General features: G+C 35.9%; 1 protein-coding gene across 3 annotated transcripts in view; it reads left to right on the forward strand.

The window, feature by feature from the left end:
- The window catches only part of DNAH7 (dynein axonemal heavy chain 7), a 265,127-nt gene that overhangs the window by 175,727 nt on the left and 69,374 nt on the right, over positions 1 to 20,026 (forward strand). For all 3 annotated transcript variants that reach the window (XM_058710674.1, XM_058710688.1, XM_058710679.1), the window contains 2 exons: positions 7,894 to 8,048; positions 17,703 to 17,893. In XM_058710674.1, the coding sequence (XP_058566657.1) occupies positions 7,894 to 8,048; positions 17,703 to 17,893 (346 nt within the window). The remainder of the gene's footprint in view (positions 1 to 7,893; positions 8,049 to 17,702; positions 17,894 to 20,026) is intronic.

Raw genomic sequence — 20,026 nt, forward strand, 5'->3', positions numbered from 1 at the left:
AAAATTTTTTTTAATGTTTACTTAGAGAGAGACAGAGCATGAGTGGGGAAGGGGTAGAAAGAGAGGAAAACACAGAATTTGAAGCAGGCTTCAGGTTCTGAACTGTCAGCACAGAGCCAGATGCAGGACTTGAACCCACAAACCATGAGATCATGACCTGAGCCTAAGTTGGATACCTAACCTACTGAGCCACCCAGGTGCCCAGCAATTTATCTATTCTTAAGTGAAGTTTGGTAGTTTCCATCTTTCCAGAAATTGGTCCAGTTCAACTAAGTTGTTAAATTAGCTGGCATAGAGTTGTTTGTAGTATTACCTTGTCATCCTTTTAATGTCCGCAAGGTCTACGATTATAATCTTCTCTCTCATTCCTGATATCAGTAATTAGCATTTCCTTTTTTTAATTTTATTTTTTCTTGATCAGCGTAGGTAAAGCTTAATAAATATTCTGGATCCTATCTAAAAATTAACCTTCATTTTATTGTTTTTATCCACCTTTTTTGTTATCCATTTTATTGACTTCTGCTTTAATATTTATTATTTCTTGTTTTTGGCCTAAACTACTCTCTTCTGTGGTTTCCTAAGGTGAAAGCTTGTTATTGAATTTAGATTCTTCTTCTTTTCTAATCTAAGCATTTACTGGTATACATTTTCCACTAAGCACTGCTTTAGCTGCATAGCACAAATTTTGATATGCTGTATTTTCATTTCCTTCAAAATATGTCCTATCTTGAGACTTCTTTATAGGCCATTTAAAAATATGTTTTTAAATTTCCAAATACTTGATAACGTTTAAGCTATTTTCTATTTTTTTTTTTTACTTAATTTCATTATGTTCAGAGAACATACATTGTAAGATTCCAGTTGTTTTAAATTTCTTTGTTTTATGCCATAAATAGGGTCTTTCTCAATTTTCCATGTATACTTGAAAAATATTATTTTGCTATTATTGGGTAGAGGATTCTCTTTTTTTTTAAGGCTTTTATTTATTTTTTATTTTTCTTATTTTTTTAACGTTTATTTATTTTTGAGACAGAGAGAGACAGAGCATGAATGGGTGAGGGTCAGAGAGAGAGGGAGACACAGAATCTGAAGCAGGCTATAGGCTCCGAGCTGTCAGCACAAAGCCTGATGCGGGGCTCGAACTCAAGGACTGCGAGATCATGACCTGAGCCAAAGTTGGATGCTTAACTGACTTAGCCACCCAGGCACTCCAAGGATTCTTTAAATGTCACGTTCAATTGTGGCATAGTGTTGTTCACATCTTCCACATCCTTGCTAATCTGTCTATTGATTGTCTCTTCAGTTCTATTAGTTGTAGCTTCATGTATTTTGGAGCTCTGTTGTTAGATGCATAAACATGTAGGATTGTTAGGTCTTTGTGATAAATTGACTTTTTTATTATTATGTAACATCCCTCTGTATCCCTGATAATTTTTCTTGTTCTGAAGTCTACATGTAATTCAGCTTTCTTTTGATTAGTGTTTGCATGGTGTATCTGTTACTTTTATCTTTAATATAAATGTTATATTTAAAGTGAAGGGTATCTTATATATAGCATACAGAGCCTATATTTTTTCCAGTCTGATAATCTCCCTCCATTAATTATATGTTTAGACAACTTTACACTTAATGTGGTCAGTATAATTGAATTTAGATCGACCATATTATTATTTTGGGGTTTTTCTTTGTTTTGTTTTTACATGTGATTTTTGTTGCTCGGTTTGTCATATCTCATTCTTTTGGATAATTTGAATAATCCACAATTTTTAGTATTCCACCTTAATTTATCTACTGGATTTTTTCACTATAATGCTTTGCATTATTTTTTTTCCCCAATGTTTATTTATTTTTGAGAGACAGAGACAGAGCACAAGCAGGGGAGGGGTAGAGAGAGAGGGAGACACAGAATCCGAAGCAGGCTCCAGGCTCTGCACTGTCACCACAGAGCTCAGTGTGGGGCTCAAACTCACAAGCCATGAGATCATACCTGAATCAAAGTCAGACGCTTAACCATCTGAGCCACCCAGGTGCCCCTGAATTATTTTTTAGTACAAATTTTTATGTCTACTCAAATAATATTTTCCTGCTTCAATTAAAATGTAGAATTCTTCTCTTGGTGGGAATGTAAACTGGTGCAGCCATTCTGGAAATTCCTCAAAAAAATTAAAAAAAGAACTATCCTTTGATCCAGCAATTGCACTATTAGATATTTACCCAAAGGATACAAAAATACAGGTTTGAAGTAGTACATGCACCCCAATGCTTATGGCAGCATTACAAACAATAGGCAAACTATGGAGAGACCCCAAATGTCCATAGGCTGGTGAATAAAGAAGATGTAGTGTGTGTGTGTGTGTGTGTGTGTGTGTGTGTTTTATAAAAGATTACTCTTCTGTCAAAAAGAATGAAATCGTGCCATTTGTAATGACATGGATAGAGCTAGAATGTATTATGCTAATTGAAATAAGTCAGAAAAAAACAAATACCATATGATTTCACTCATATGTGGACTATAAGAAACAAAACAGATGAACATATGAGAAAGTGGGGGGAAGAAAAGAGAGGGAAACAAACCACAAGAGACTTATAATGATAGAGAACAAACTGTGGGTTGATGGAGGGAGGTGAGTGGAAGATGGGCTTGATGAGTGATGGGTACTAAGGAGGGCACTTGTGATGAGCACTGGGCATTGTATGTAAGTGATGAATCACTGAATTCTACTCCTGAAACCAATATTGCACTGTATGTTAACTAAAATTAAAAAAATAAAAATTGTAGAATGCTTGCAACCATATAGGTCTCCTTTACCCTCTCCTGATTATGTTATAGTAGTCGTATGTAGTATGTCTGTATACTTTGAAGCTCCCCCTAACTGAATGTTTTTGTCTCCATATTTATACATATTTTAAAGAAATTAAGAGGAGAGAAATAGTCCATTATATTCACCATTTTGTGGCTTTTTTCCTAAGATTCACTCTAGTATCATTTCCCTTCAGAGTGAAGAACATTAGAAGTTAGAGGGAATCTGCTGACAAAGAATTTTTTTAGTTTTCATGATCTGAGAATATTTCACCTTTATTCTTGAAGGTTATATTTGGTGGATATAGAATTCTGGGTTGACAATTCTTTTCATTCTTCTGAGACTGTTCTACTATGTTCTGGCTCTGTGATTTCTGACATGAAATCTGCAGTCATTTGCATGATTGTCATCGATGTATAATGTATCACTTTTCTCTGGCTGCTTTCAAAAACCATGCTTTCAAATCTTTGGTTATCAACAGTTTGATTACAGCTTATCTGGGTGTGTGTGCATTTCTGTATGTTTTTTTGGTTTTTAGTTTCTCCTTTTTTTGAGGATTGCTAAGCTTTGTGAAACTGTATGGTTGTGTGTTTCACTGCGTTTGAGAAAGTTTCAGCCATTATATTTTCAAATATGTTTTCTGCATTTACCTCTTTCTTCTCTCTTGGGACCCCCATCACATGAGTGTTAAACCTCTTAATATTTTCTCACAGATCTTGGAGGCTCTGTTTGTTTTATCTTTTTTTCCCTTAGTATTTAAATTGGATTATTTTTATTCATCTGTCTTTTAGATTACTGACTTTCCTCTGTCATCTCCTTTCTACTATTGAATCCTTACACTGGATCCGATTTCAGATATTGTTCAGTTCTAAAATTTTCATTTGGTCCTTTTTATTCTTTCTGTTTCTCTGCTGAGAACACCTCTCTTTCCATTTATTATTATTATTATTATTATTATTATTATTACTATTATTATTTTATAATGCTGTTACCTTGTGGAGGATGCTTTAACGTTCTTTTCTGGTAATTCTAACATTCTGCTTTTTCTTTGAGAATTAGTCACATTCTAGCTCTTTGTTTGTTAAAAAATTTTGGATTGTACCCTGGGCCTTTTGAAAATGAGATGCTGGTTCCTATTAAAATCTTCTGAATAAGATTGATTTTTGTTTTAGTAGTCAAACAACTTGGTAAGGTTCAGATGCCAATTTCTGTCTTTTCTTTCTGGGCACGATGTCTCCAATGTGAAGTCCTAATTTAAAGTTTTTGCTATGCTGTCTAGAGATGCTTCTCAGCATGCTTTACTCAGGGGTAAGTCTGGGACGTGGGTTTATATCATAGCTCAAAACCTTTGATATGCTTCTTTGGATAGGTTTTGCACCTGCACAGATTGGTAGTCGGATCAGAACTTGTGTCTAGATTAAGAAATCCTTTCTTGGAGTCTGTCTTCTCCAGGATTTCTCCTGTACTTTCCATATCCCAGGGACCTCGTTCTCTGTATTTTTCTGTGCAAAATGACGATATTCTTTCAGAGTTTCAGCTTCCCACACTGTTGCACAACTCGTGTCCACACTTGGGGCAAAGTGACAAGACGAAAAAGAAAAAGACTGGGGTTCCCCCTGCTTTGGATTAAATCTTTGTGTCTGCCAAATTTGTATGTTGAGCCCAAGTCACCAATGTGATGGTATTTGGAGGTGCAACCTTGGGAGGTAATTGGGTCACCAGGGTGGAGTTTTCATTGGATTACCACCCTTAAGAGGGCACTAATTTACCATGTGAAGAGGCAATGAGAAAATTGCCATCTGCAAACCAGAAGGAGGCCTTCACCAGTCAGTGGATCTGCTAGAAATTTGGTCCTGGGCTTCTCAGCCTTCAGAACTGTGGAAAATGTCTATTATTTAAGTAATTTGTTACAACAACCTGGGCAGACTAAGAAACCCTTACACACCATGCACAGCAGAGGCCCCTTTGCCCAACTCTGCTATCCAGAGCAATTGATATCTTTCAGATTGGTTTTCCTTCTGCATAGGAATATGGTTCTGTGGCTGGGGTTGACCTGGGGACAGGGACAGAAGGAAAAAGAGGTTCCCTCTGCCTATCCTCCTCCCTACCCTGTTCACACATGATCATTTTGTCTTCTAGTTTGAATATTTGCTACCTGTGATTGCTGCCCAGGGTGCCCATTAGGTCTGTTCTTCAACCAAAGCCAGAAGATAGAAAGAAAAACAAACAAACAAACAAACACAGGAAACTCACTACCCCTTTATTGATCATTCCTCCAGTTTTAACTTTCCTTCCATTCACTTTTCATTATTTACTTTTTAGAATCTGTAAACAGTTGCTTTTTGTATTTTATCCAGAACTTTTCATTGCAATCAGTGGAAGAGAAAGACTATGATGGACTTAGCCCAGCTTGGTCAGCACCGTAATCCTTTCCTCTGAATCTGAGATGGTATTCTTTGGAGTGGTATTCTCCATGGAGGGGGATCACTTAGAAAATGTCTGTGTTTATAATCTGTTAACCCATATGATGTTTGTCAGACGTGTTTTGGTTGTTTGCCTTCCAGTAGATTATCAAACTTTATGTGATCCAGGAAAAAAAGGATAAAGAAGACTCACTGTGGACCTTTCCCTCAAAGAATACACAACTTAGATGAGTGATGCTGTTGACAAATTATAAAGTTACCATAATAGAATATTATCATTCTATCAGAGTACCATAAATGTAATATAGATGAACTGCTAAAGAACTTCAGAGAGAATAGAGACCTCAAGACAGGCTTTGTGAAGTGCGTAACATTTGAGCTGACCTTGAAACATGCATAGGACTTGAACGTGAAAGAATGAGGAAGAAGTGCATTTTGGACAAAGGAACAACATGAATATGGGTATTGTAGTTAAAAATTGTGGAAGCAACAGAAGGAAGAGTGAGTCATTCACTTTCTTTGGGGAAGCATAAATGCTAACACACTTAATCCTCCCGACTTAAAAGTATTTCTAAAATGTGACAGAATGAGACTTTTACATATTTATAAGTTTTATTCCTTTCTAATCTTCCTTCTCATACCCTTTAGTGTCTTATGGATACGATTCTATTTTTATTAGTTGATTATATCTAAGATATTACACTACTCTTTTGGTCTTACTTCTTCTTAATATAATTAATATTACGGTATGGGCTGAATTGTCCACACACACCCCCCATTCATATGTTGAGTATATAACCCTCAATGTGACTATTTAGAGACAGGACTTTTCAGGAGATAATTAAGGTTAAGTTAGGTATAATGGAGCCCCAATTCAATAGGACTGGTGTCTTTATAATCAGAGATTCCAGGAATGCCCGCAGAGGAGAGGCCCACATGAGGACAGATGGAGAGGGCTGTGTTGTCTTCAAGCCAAGGAGAAAGGCCTCTGGAGAAACCATACCTGCCAGCACCTTGATCTTGGACTTCCAGCCTCTAGAACTGTGGGAAAATAAATTTCTGTTAAGACAATCTGTGGTACTTTGTGAATTGAATAACATTTCAGCTGACCTTGAAACATGCATGGGACTTGAACATGAAAAGATGAGGAAGAAGTGCATTTTGGACAAAGAAACAGCATGAATATCTGTGGTTAAAAATTGTGGAAGCAACAGAAGGAAGACTGAGTCACTCAATTTCAAACTGACTATTACATTGTATAATGCTAATTTGGAGGGCAAGTCTGTCTTCTCTACAATATAAACTACATGTTTTATTCCAGGTTCTAACTTAAATACTAAATACTTAAATGGGTTACTTCCATTTGGGACAAATTATCCCATGAATTTCTAAATTCATATTATAATGAGACGATACTAAATAAATTATCCCTTTTTAGCCTCGCATTTTTGTGTTTTGTGTTTGCTCCAGTCATCTTTTATTTTCTCCTTCTGCTCTTCTGGCAACCTACGAATTTGCTGTGCTCACTTTTGAAGAGTATGGCAATATCTTTAGGGAAGTGACCAGAATTATGGCTTGTGTTTATTGAAACTTCCAAGAGAATAACAGTAATCTTAATGTTGATTGCATTTCACACGATGCAGAAGGCTATATGTTTGGATACTATTTAGTGATGGCAGATACTGGTTAATTCTTTGTGACCCCACATCACGCTGGAAAATAAACTGGGTATCTCATGGTTTACTGCTCTTGATCTTACCGTAAAAAAGGGATGTGAGTAAGAACAGAGCAGTAAGTATGAGCTCTCCCATAGTGCAAAAACTGACTTTCCCAGAATATCTTTCTGTCTGTAGGGAGCTTAGAAATATGTAATGAACTACATGTATGACATTAAATACACAAGTGTTTGAAACAAATACTGGGTCAAAAGTTGTATTAACACTTTAGGGTCCAAGAAGTTTAGATGATTAAAATTATGCTTTTTATCCTTTTTTTTTAGACCATTATATCCTTAATGGTCTAGATCTCAAAGAGAGATATGATGTCTCAATTCTTTCTCTTTCTCTCTTGTACAAATGATAGCAGATGGGAACCAAGAAATGGTTTCAGAGTCACACAAGTAATTAATGGCAGGGCCCAGTGAAAAACTGGTTTCCCAATTTGCAGTGTTCTTGCTAATTGAATTTACTTAACCAGCAAAAGCGACAAATGTTTTCAAAAGTTTAACCTTTAGAGAATTATTGTTTTCCAAAGAGTAAACAACTTGCAAGCTGCCTGGGTGGCTCAGTCAGTTAAGTGTCCAACTCTTGATCTTGGCTCAGGTCATGATCTCACGGTTCATGAGATTGAACCTCGTGTCATCAGGCTCAGCACTAACAGCGTGGAGCCTGCTTGGGATTCTCTCTCTCCCTCTCAGCCCCTCCCCAACTCACATTTTCTCTCTCTCTCTCTCCCCCCAAAAATGTGTTTGCAATGTGATTTTTTATAGTTGTCATTTTAATAGTCTAGTCAATGTAAATGTTTCTGCTGTAAGAACATAGTTTCTCATAGTACACTAAAAAGTAAAATGTTACCATAAAGCATAAACTGTAAGAAAGTGATATGTGCATGATTATTAACATAGAGACAAATCATGATTTGACCAGCATTGTCTTTTTTCCCTCTTTCAGGAATGCAAGAAGGTGGCCTCTGATGATAGATCCTCAAGGTCAGGCTAATAAATGGATCAAGAACATGGAAAAAACCAATAGTCTTCATGTAATTAAATTAAGTGACCCTGACTACGTCAGGACTCTGGAAAATTGCATCCAGTTTGGTACCCCTGGTATGTAGTTGAATAGTAAGTGTAGAAGTGTACATTACGGTAATGCTTGGAAAGGGCACAACTAACCCAGAAGGAGGTAGGTTTTTTTCTTTTTTAAAAAGATATTTGTGTCAGACTCATCTTAAATAAATAATGGCTTTGTTATGTCTTTCATTACTTATCGATAATTAATCAAGAACTTGAGAGATTATCATTCTTGTTGGGTTAGGCTGTTTGCTTTGTCCCAAGATTCACTTGTGAGGCTTCCTCTAATGTAGCTGTTTTCATTTTTGTTTGTGGTTTTCCATTCTTTAGTTCTCATTATAATTCCGCTTCTGCAATTAATAGGACCACTCCATATGCCAGAAGTATTTTAACACATTAGTCCAATTATCTATTTATTCTTCTTTCAACTTGTCCTACCAAAGTGGCAGAGAAGTGAACACACATTTTGCATGGCTGACTATTATCAGCCAGGATGGAGAGATTAGAAACATGACAGGGATTTTTCAATAAAGCTCTACGCACGTGTCACATTTGTTGAAACACAAAATGTTATGATCTGAGTAAATTGGGGTTATCGTGTTCTAACTTTTATGTTTTTATTTTATTTTTGAGAGAGAGAGAGAAACAGAGTGCAAGTGGGGGAGGGGCAGAGAGAGAGAGGGAGACACAGAATCCAAAGCAGGCTCCAGGCTCTGAGCTGTTGGCACAGTCTGAGCTGGGCTTGAATTCACAGACCATGAGACTATGACCTGAGCTGAAGTTGGACGCTTAAACGACTGAGCCACCCAGGTGCCCCGGGGTTGTCACATTTGAAATTTATGTTACCTATCAACTTTTGACTACTTGACCAAATAAATGGATGTAAACATTATGAAACAACAACATATTTGTGCTTAGGACAAGTTGAGCAAATTCCAATTGCTACTAGAGCTAGTACAACATGGAAGAATTACAACAAAAGTATCAGGTAGTCTTCTAGACCTTTTATTTTTGCATGTTAATAATGAGCTAATCTTGGGACACCTGGTCGGCTCAGTCAGTGAGCATCTGACATTGGCTCAGGGCATGATCTCGTGGTTCTTGAGTTCAAGCCCTGCGTTGGGCTCTGTGCTGACAGAGCCTGAAGCCTGCTTGGAATTCTGTGTGTGTGTGTGTGTGTGTGTGTGTGTGTGTGTGTGTGTGTGTGCGCGCGCGCGCGTGCGTGCATGTGTCTGCCCTTCCCCCACTCATGCTCTGTTTCTCTCTCTCTCTCTCAAATAAACATTAAAAAAAAAGGTTTTAAATAAAATAATGATCTAATCTTTAAAATATTACAATTTTAGGTTTGGTTGGGGTACACGTGAAATGAAAAACCTTAGCCTACCTACAAAATCTGTGTTTATGTATATGGATACACAGACACATACACAAATGGTATTTCATTCATCTAACTGGTGTTCATAGAATATGGTATAGTGATATATGCGTTACAGAAAAGGGTGAACATGACCTCTACTATCAAATATCTTGCTTGTTTAATAGGATCAGACAACATGTGTTACTAACAGTAATAAAAATAGAAAGTGGACATGTGTCACTAATCCTTGCTAGAACCATTATGCTGTTGTGAGTAGGTGCACTAGCTCTGGAGTTAGAGGTCTTGCCTCTTACTCATTGTTTAGTTCAGTGATCTTTCTGAGACTCAGTTTTCCCATCTGTACTTTGAGCATATAGCATGGGGAAGAAATGAGTTACTGTACTTTAGGTAGTTACAGAAGTGTCTGCTAAGTTCAATGTATGTTGTTTCTTGGAGATTTACCTGTGGTGTGCACATATTCTCTTTTAATTAAATTAGTATATATTCAATTATATTAGCATAATAAGAAAGGCACAGATGTTTATGAGAATTCACAGAAATAGGGAAGATTTCTTGAAAGAATTGGCACCTTAAATAGTTTAAAATTACTTGGGGCGTCTGGGTGGCTCAGTGGGTTAAACATCCAACTATTGATCTTAGCTGATGTCATGATCTCACAGTTCATGAGATCAAGCCCCATGTCAGGCCCCATCTGACAGTGTGGAGCCTGCCTGGGATTATCTCTCCCTTTCTCTCTGCCCATCCTCATTTGCCCTCTTCTTCTCTCTCAAAATAAATAAACCTTAAAAAAAAATTACTTGATTTCACTTAGCCAAATTTTCTTGATACAGTAAAAAAAAAAAAAAAAAAAAAAAGCCTCTACCACATGTTTGACATTCTGAGATTCTACAATCTCAGTCACGGATCTTAAGTTAGTGTTACATCAGTTTAGAGAAGAAAGGTCGATGGAGACAAAGTGTCTGGTGGTTTCCAAATTGTGGGAGAGAAAAGCAACTTCTAGTGGGTCATGACTAGTATTTTTTAAATGAAATGCAGTAGCAAAGAATAGAATATATTAGGCTGCATAGCATGGAGTATCAGTAAGCATTATTTTATGAAATTTTGGGGGTTTGATGTGCATATGTGTGTGCTTGATCAAGATTTGTGTTTCTTACTTGGAGTTGTGACCATAAAAAGTGTGAAATCCAGTAGTAATTCCAACCAGTTCATTTTATGAACAAGGTAAGTAAGGTACTAGAGAATGTTAGTTATGTGGCTTAACCAAGATTATACACCTAGTAAAGGGGAATGCTGACACTAGTCCCCAGGTCTCCTACCTTTGCCCAGTGCTGCCTGTGCCGCTCGCGGTTGCTTTAACCTACTTTTGGGAATGGACTACTTTAAAAATGGACAATAATTGGGACGCCTGGGTAGCTAGTCAGTTAAGCGTCTGACTTCGGCTCAGGTCATGATCTTGCGGTTTGTAAGTTCAAGCCCTGAGTCAGGCTCTGTGCTGACAGCTCAGAGCCTGGAGCCTGCCTTGGATTCTTTGTCTCCCTTTCTCCCTGCCCCTCCCCTGCTCATGCTCGCTCTCTCTCTGTCTCTCTCAAAAATAAATACACATTAAAAAAAAATTTTAATGGCCAATAATTATTTACAATACCTTCTAACATTATTCACTTCTAACAGAGAGAAGTGAAAAATTTTAATCTATTGTAGAGAGTAGCAGTTGGCAGATTTTACAATTACTTTTATATTGACACTTCAGGTAAAAGAATTGGTTACTGTTACAATTTTAAAACATAAGCAGTTGATAGTGGCCTATTAAGAACAATGGCTTTTAATCTGTCATCCCTTGCTGACAGCCTGGGTAGGGAAGGTAGAGGTTTTCTCCTCCTTCACCGACCTGGCTCTTCTTCAACCAGACAGGCCTCCCTTTACTTTGTTTATACTGGGTTTTAAGATAATAACCTCTTTGGAAAAAAGTATCGTACTGCTTACAAAAAAAGTTTGAAAGCCAACGTTGTAGAAAAGAAAGATACATCTGTATTAGCTACACCAATGAATAAGGTGTGCATAGGATGTTAATCATATAAATATTGCGGATAAATCAATTTTATATCCCGATAAAGCAATTCTCGTTGGGTTAGGCTGTCTTATATCCCGGAAAAACAAGACAAAACTTTAAAAAGGCATCAACTTAGGGGCATCTGGCTGGCTCAGTTGATGGAGCATGTGGCTCTTAAACTTGAGGTTGTAAGTTCAAGCCCCATGTTGGATGTAGAGATTGCTTCAAAATAAAATGTTTAAAAAAAAAAATAAATTTGTCTAAAACATTTCTGAATGGCTTTTCATTACCTCTGTGGAAAAAGAATCTTTGCCTTAAGGGCAGCCTCTGTCATACCTGAGCCTTCTTTCCTTTTTTCTCCTGGCACTTCACTTTATTTCCCCCTTGCGTGTAATGTGCAAGACTACTTCTGGTTTAAGTTTTATTTCATTTGCTCATCTGTTTTGTTCATTCATTCACCTAACAAATACTTGTTTTGCCACTACCACTGAAAACCTAGCATGAACAAGACAGACTTGGTCTCTGCCATTTTGGAGAAATATTATTGGTTTGAGAGGGAGACCGAGATCACACATGTGATGAAATTTAGAACACGGGAGCAGGGGGTACATACAACATGGCATTGCTTCACATCTCTTGGCTTTCTCTGCTCTTCCATCCACTTGGTGAAGTCTTTTAAGCTTACCCTTTAAGGTACAACTCAAACACCTCTTTTTCTGTGAATTCTCAACCTCTCCAATGAAATGCCAATAATGCAGTTTTTATAGGTTTCTACTATTGCCCTTTTATTATGTGCGTCTCACCTCCAAGCTCTTTGAGGGTTCCCAGGAGGTGGTCCAAAAGGGCTGACTCTCCTGTGGATGCAGTATGCTGCATTGTTGAACATAATATGCGGAAGATTTTTTCTATTAATTTGAAGTCTAACATAGAATAATGTAGATAATACGTAATAAAAAACTGATATCAGTTGCTCTCCTAAGTGAAATAAGTATTAAAAGAATACTTGGTTTCCTTTATATTTCTGTTGGTAAAGATAACTGTTTTTAGAGAGATTCTCTGCCTTACTCAAAAGATATTAGCAAGCCATGTGTTTGGTCCCTGATCTTGGTTTCCCACAAGCTTTGCAAATACTGATGAGCTGACATTTGGAAATGAGGAAGGAGGTTTTTACATAAACCAGCATTTTGTTAACTTTGATGATAGAAATATGAAGAAAAGCCCGTCTCATTAATTTTTGCTCCTGTGTTTTAACATGAAACATATTTTGATCTAATTAAAAGTTAAAGGAGTCAAAATAAGGAGAGCATTCTGGGATAATTCATATACCCATAGATTATTGTTCTTTTCCTGTTTTTTTAAGTTTAGAATGCTTTTGATTTTTCACTGAGGCTTATAATATAGTAAATATTCAATTGTGAGGATAGATTTCTTTGAAATAAGGAGGCTATAGAAAACTTAACAGGCTTAAGACTTGATTCTGTTAGTAAGGAATAAATTTTCACTTTTGGGAAAAAGAACTAAGTCTATAATATTTAAGTTTTGTAATATGTATTTTAGCTTTGAAAGGGACTCATACATATTAATATAGACACTCTTAATTCCATTTCAAAACAGGAAACAAATAAGTGTAAAGGATGAAATTGTATAATATATTTTAGGGAAAAATAATTTGAATATGAGGTTTTATTAAAAAAATGCTGTCAATAAAAGCTGAGGCAGTTCCACAAAATTTAAATGTTATAATATTTCATAAAAAGAATTTCGGTTCATTTGTTATTCTAGAAAATTAATAGATTGAAAAAATCTGATCATATAAAATAAAAATGAGAAATTGGTATCTAGTATCACTGTTGTTGCTTAACATTATTACGAAAGTTCTTTTCAGTGCAGTGAAACAATGAGGATGCGGTAACATTTGGAAAGAGGAAATAACATTTTATTTGCAGACAATATATTTCATCTAGAAAACCAAGGAAAATTAGCTAAAAAGCTATTAGGATAAAATAATTTAATGGAGTGTATATATTCCAAAAAGAATATTTAAAAATAACAACTGAGAAAAAATAAGTGTGCAGTGATTATAGTCAACTAGTGAATAGGAAACAAAACAAAATCAAACAGAAACTTAGGATGACTTTAACAATGCATAGTAAAAAGGTGACAAAACTTCACAGAAAAATAAGGAGACTTGAATAAGACCTATCTGTCTGATAGGAAAACTAAATGTTGTAAAGATGTCAACTCTTTCAGAAATAAAAGTTTTGGAAATAATACTAAAACTAACACAGAAGAAAGAAAATAAAAAAGCCAATACAAGTTCAGAAAAAGAGTGAGTTTGAGTGTGCCTGGGTGGCTCAATCGGTTAAGTTTCCAGCTCTGGTTTCAGCTCAGGTCATGATCTCACAGGTTTGTGGGATCGAGCCCCATATCAGGCTCTGAACTGGCAGCATGGAGCCTGCTTGCGATTCTCTCTCTGTCCCTCTTCCACTTGTGCACTCTCTCTCTCTCAAAATAAATAAATAAACGTTAAAAAAAAGAAGAGTGAGTTTGGAGTCAACTGGAATAAGTTCTGGAATAAACCCTAATAAATATAAGCCTTTAATGCATCATCAGGTAAGCATTATGAACCAATGGGAGAATGATAGGTCATTCAGCAAATGGTGTTGAAAAAATGGTTTTGTGGAAAAATATATTGAGTCTCCCCTCACACCAAAATATGTTCCAGATGAATTAAGGAATTAAATATGAAAGAAAAAATAAAAGACATAAATGCTAAAAGAAAACATAGGGGAATGATATCTTGTCTTTGTAAAAGAACTTTCTAGGAAAATACACATGGATAAAATAGAAAAGAAAAAGCTTAATAGGTTTGACTCTAAAAATTTTTCAGCTAAGCCAAGAAACACTAAACTTAAGAGATTATCAAGCAATTATAATTTGTGGAATTTATTTGTACCCCAATTTAAACAAACTATAATCAAAATATTTTAAGACAGGAGTGTCTGGCTGGCTCAGTTGGGAGAGCATGTGACTCTTGATCTCAGAGTTGTGAGTTCGAGTCCCACATTGGGCATGGAACCTACTGAAAAACAGTAAATAATTAAAAAATAGTTATAAAATATATTAAGATCAGGTAGAAACTTATTCCCTGCTTTGATGTCTGATAAAATTGTGAATTATTGATAAATTTTTAAGCTGTGGCAATTTTTAAAAAAGAGTATTTATCTTTCAGAGATAGCCAAATATCTAGAGGTGGAAGTTCTAGGATTTCTAGGATTTGTTTGTAAATAATCCAGGATGAGATGAGGAAGAAATGAAAGAAGATTGGCTACATTTGCAAGGGTCAAGGGTCAAAGCTGGATGATTAGTACATCACGTTCAGTGTACTGTTCTTTTTACTTTTGAACAAGTTTTGAAAATTTCTATGGGAATATAAAATGTAAAAAGAAATGTAAACAAATTTGAAAACAGGCAGAAAACTGGGGGATGGGGAGCTATTTGCTACCACAGTGTTAAAAAATACAAATGAGGGACACCTGGGTGGCTCAGTTGGTTAAGCATCCAACTTCAGCTCAGGTCACGATCTCACGGTTCATGAGTTCAAGCCCCGCGTCGGGCTCTGTCCTGACAGCTCAGAGCCTGAAGCCTGCTTCAGATTCTGTGTCTCCGTCTCTCTCTCTGCTCCTCCCCCACTTGCACTGTGTCTCTCTCTCTCTCAACTAAGTAAACATTTAAAAAAAACAATACAAATGAAGTTTTAAAAACGAGCGCTACCCCCATGTTTAGCTGGGTACAGAGTAAAGAAAGAAATTTCCTGATTGCCACTGTGGTTGTATGTGATGATTTGACTATGGTCTGGCCCTCATGATATAAGTGGAAATGCCATTTGTGTTTCTCTGTAAATATCCTTAAGAGATATTTTCCCCGTTTCTGTGTTTTCTTCCTTTCTGATGGTTGGAATGTGGATGCCATTTGAAAGGCCATTTTGGCCAAAAAGGAGCGAGATGGCAACAACTTGGATCTCTGACCATTTAGACACACTGTCCTTCCCCCTCTAGACTAATTACAGCAGGCTCCCCTTTACACGAGATATAAAGTCCTTCTTTTCCATGTCACTATTTTAGTTTTTTTTATCACTTAGAACTGAACCTGATTGTAATACACAGTACACATGTGCCAGGAACAGGGCAAATATACTAATATACAATATCCAGAGGGGGAAAAAAATAACTAGACAAAGATCAACTGAAACGTCAAGCCTTGAATACAAGTGTTAACTATTTTTTACCTATCAAATTGTAAAAGTCATGAATATAGTATTTAATGCTGGCAATATCACATTGTGTTTAAAGAAGCTGTGTAAGAAGACACACGGCTTAGTTCAAGTATTTGCTTTGTCGTTTACTATGATTTAACTGAAAATTTTACCTCAATTGCCTTGCCTCAGTTTCCTCATATACAAAACTAGGGTAACAATACTCCATGCTTTTGAAAGCATTTGAGAATGAGAAAATAAAATGTCAACACGGTGCCTGGCATTTGTAAGTACAATTTTATAGAAAAACAGGTTTAAAAAATGAGGGCTCATTGCAACTCTGAAATTTCTTCAGCCATTCAGGAAAGTAATTTGGCAATATAAATGGCCTTTAAATTAATTGCGCTTCTAGGACTCCAGCTTGATTAAGTAATCAGAGATAAACACAAGGGTTTATTCAAAAAGATGTTCACTGTAGCATTATTAACAATGGAAAAATGGAAGCAATCTAAATAATAGATTCATGTACTTAATACATTATAATACTCTCATATTATTTAACCATGAAAAATAATCATTTCATTCAAGCAAAATGTGAAAAGGAATTTAAAAATCATCTGACATGCCTGCTTCGGTTAATTAAGATCTCAGCAGTGAAAGAAATTGACAAGACAATTTTAGGAATTCATTTAAGCCAGGAGTAACCTCTGGGAAGGAGCAGAATATGTCTGTAACTGCAGTAGAGGTTCGTCCCAATGTCTCAAGCTTATCCCAATACTCTAAGCTTGTTTCCCATCAAGACTGCACATCTAGTCCCTTGAAGGATTTGTGCAAAACACCATTATTCAAGGTTGGCTGCAATAGCACCCCAAACACCAAAATGTAAGACTAATTTGGCAAATGTGTCATGAGCCCTAACAATGTCCCTGATCTTTCAGCCAGGAATTCCCCTTCTAGAATGCTATCATAAGAAAATATTCTTAAGCACAAGGTTTTTGTATACAGTGCTGTTTGTAACGCTGAGAACAGAAAACAATTGAAATATATAATAATAGAGAATTGATTTAAAAAAAAGATAAAGTTAATATGTGACTATTGTACAGTAATTAAAAGCATGTTTATCAGGTTTAATTGGAATATTTATGCTATAATGTCAAGCAAAATAGGATGCAAAATTAGGTATATTGTTTAGTCTCAATTGTGTATAGAAAAAGATGAATAAAAATACTGAAGAGACAAATTTATCCAACAAATAATTATCAAACATAGTTTTGTGTCATTTTTCTACCCACCTGCATAGGAGTATGAGACAACTGTATAAAATATTTGAAAGATAAACTGAGGCACACTAAAATTTTTAAATGTTTATTTGAGCAAAACACAATTGGAATTGGGCAGCACCAAACTGGAAGCTGTTAGGGTGCCCCACTGACCAGAGCTGAGGATAGAGAACAAGTAGGGAGCAAAAGCTTAAATAGCTTAAAATTGGCTGTTCGTATTTGGTTAGCCTTAGGGTTTTGATTTTGACTTGATTTTGTAACCTTAAGACTTTTATAAGTTTAGAGCTTGTCTTGCTTACTCAGCCACCAGCTCAGTCTAATAGCCTCCTTGCTTAATACTTTTAGTCTTTCTTACATTTTCCACATGTGCTACTTAAGCGTGAGTTACTTTTATGATTACAAATGTAACCAAATAACTACAACTTGAAACGCTTATTCTCTGGTGTCTCAGACGGGTTTACCTCACTGCCATCATACCTGGGCACGTGGTGAATTGCAGACCAAAAAGCATGGAAGCGTGCAAAATGACAAGACAGACCCACTGGTTAAGCCCTTCCCACAGACTTCCAGTTATTTTTATGATACCATTTCCTTATACTCAGAAGACAAAAATAATTTTATAGGTAACTAGGAATAACAGCAATGTAGAAGGCTAAAAGAGTTTGGAGAGTTGAATGTTTACAGTCAGTATTTAAAATAACATGGCATCTTTTTTCTGATTTTACTCCAGTGTTACTAGAAAATGTTGGAGAAGAGCTAGATCCTATCCTGGAACCTCTTCTACTAAAACAGACCTTTAAGCAGGGTGGGAGTATATGTATCCGACTCGGGGACTCTACCATTGAATACGCGCCAGATTTCCGCTTCTATATTACTACCAAGCTAAGAAATCCTCATTATCTTCCTGAAACATCAGTAAAGGCCAGTATCTAAAGTGAATGTTTCTTTATCGAATTGTACAATTAATGACTATATTTTCCTCCTAAGCCATAAGAAGAACAGGTCTTCCTAAGAAAAAGATTTTGTCCTTGCTTGGCAGTTCCTGAAATAGCTATAATAATTTCTAAATGTTTATTTTGTGTGTGCATGTAAGTAATAAAGGAGCCTTCAGTGTGCAGTGAAAAGTAAACTTTGAGAATCTAATTTCTATAATTGATATTATTCTTAGAATTTCATCGTTAAGGATAGATGGCACATATGGGCATCCTTTGTAATAAGTGATAATATGCTAATTCTTGGCATTGGCATTAACAAAAAAATCCATTCTCTCTCAGAATAAGGTTGCTGCTATCTGATTTTTTATAATTACTTAAAGGAACTGATTTTGATCACTAATTCTTTTTAAAATACTAGAATTTCCTTTCAAGAGCAAAGTTAGTTTAAAGTCCTAGTCAATGACTAAAATTACTTGAGATACTGATCTGCAACTGAGCTCCTGGAGGTCATTCCATTTTTTATTCCCAAATCTTGGCACTCGATAAAGTTGACTCTTGATAAATGTTTGTGGAATGAGAGAGGTTAGGGAGGGATAACTTTTATTTACAGAAGGTAGGAAGAGATGGGGTGCCTGGGTGGCTCAGTCGGTGAAGCATCCAACTCTTGATTTTGGTTCAGGTCATGATCTCACAGTTCATGAGATCAATCCTTCCATCCGGCTCTGCGCTGACAGCATGGAGCCTGCTTGGGATTCTGTTTCCCCTCTCTGCGCCCTCACACCCATGCATGCATGTGTGCTCTCTCTCTCAAAATAAATATTTTTTTAAAAAAATCTTGCAGGAGAGGACATTAAGAAATGTTGATTTTGATTTTGAAAGTTACATACAGAGACAAGATTTATCCAGAGAGTTCAAAAACTGTCCTTTATTGGAAATATTTAAATTAACATAGGCATCTCCCTATAGAGGCAGAGGAAACATAAAGATGACCTAATTCATTCCCTCCAAGATGAACAAACAGTGTCACTGCTCTCAAGAGATTTACAGTGTAAATAATGTATATGTAAAGTGACCATATTTATGACTAGGAAAACACAGGAGTTCAGAATTGGGGACATACTAAAGTATGTCCAGTCTAAAGTATGTCCATACTAAAGTATGTCCCTACTGCTTCAGGGCAGCCAGGAAGACTGGGGAAAAGTCTTGAGCTTAGTTTTAAAAAAACACAATGTTAAAATATGGAAGTTCTTGGCCACCTATTTTTAACTTATTAAAATAAATGTTATCTACGCACCTAAATTGTGTATTATCTATTTATCTATTAGGAGTGGTAGTATCTAGCAGTGATTAAGAACATAGATTCTGGACCCAAACTATCTTGGTTCAAATCCTAGTTTTATCACTTGCCAATTGTGTGATGTTATTCAACCTCTCTGTGGCTCTATTTCCTAGTCTATAAGCAGGAATAATAAATGTCTATCTCATGGAGGGGTATAAAGGCTAATTAAATTAATCTGTGCCAATGCTTAGACTAAGGCCCACCACATAGTGTTGTGTGAGTGTTAACAATTAGCATTATTGTTTAGCTTTTAAATATAAGTGAGAAAGAGTGAAGCATAAGAGAAAATGATAAAATCCCAAAGCTGTGTTAAAATTTTTTTAATAGATGACGTGGTAAGCCATGTTTACTTTTCAGTAAAAACTATGAAAATATCACAACTAACCAACAATTCTTAGTTGACAAGTAACTAGTTATAGAAGTCATAAACTGCTGTGGGGAAGAAACTGATCTATGATTCAGTATTGAAATCCTTAAGATCCCTAGAGTGCCTTATTGCTTCATTATTTTTAATTGCTGGGATTGATTAAACAGGGATTAGAAAACATAGTGAGGCAGTTACTTGCTTTCATTTACAAATTAAAATACTTCCTCTTCATCCTATTTTTAGGATCTTTTATGTACCTTTGCTTTCAAAAGTTCCCAAGGGATGATATCATGGTGCTATAATCCTTTTGAATCTAAATGAAAATAAAATTATGAAATCATATTTTATATAACTTGAAATGTTTCTTTGTTATTATTTGAATGTTTATTGTTATTTGTGAGCAAATCCCTAGA

The sequence above is a fragment of the Neofelis nebulosa genome, chromosome 2 (genome assembly GCF_028018385.1).
Source record: "Neofelis nebulosa isolate mNeoNeb1 chromosome 2, mNeoNeb1.pri, whole genome shotgun sequence".
In the NCBI taxonomy this organism is placed as follows: Eukaryota; Metazoa; Chordata; class Mammalia; order Carnivora; family Felidae; genus Neofelis; species Neofelis nebulosa.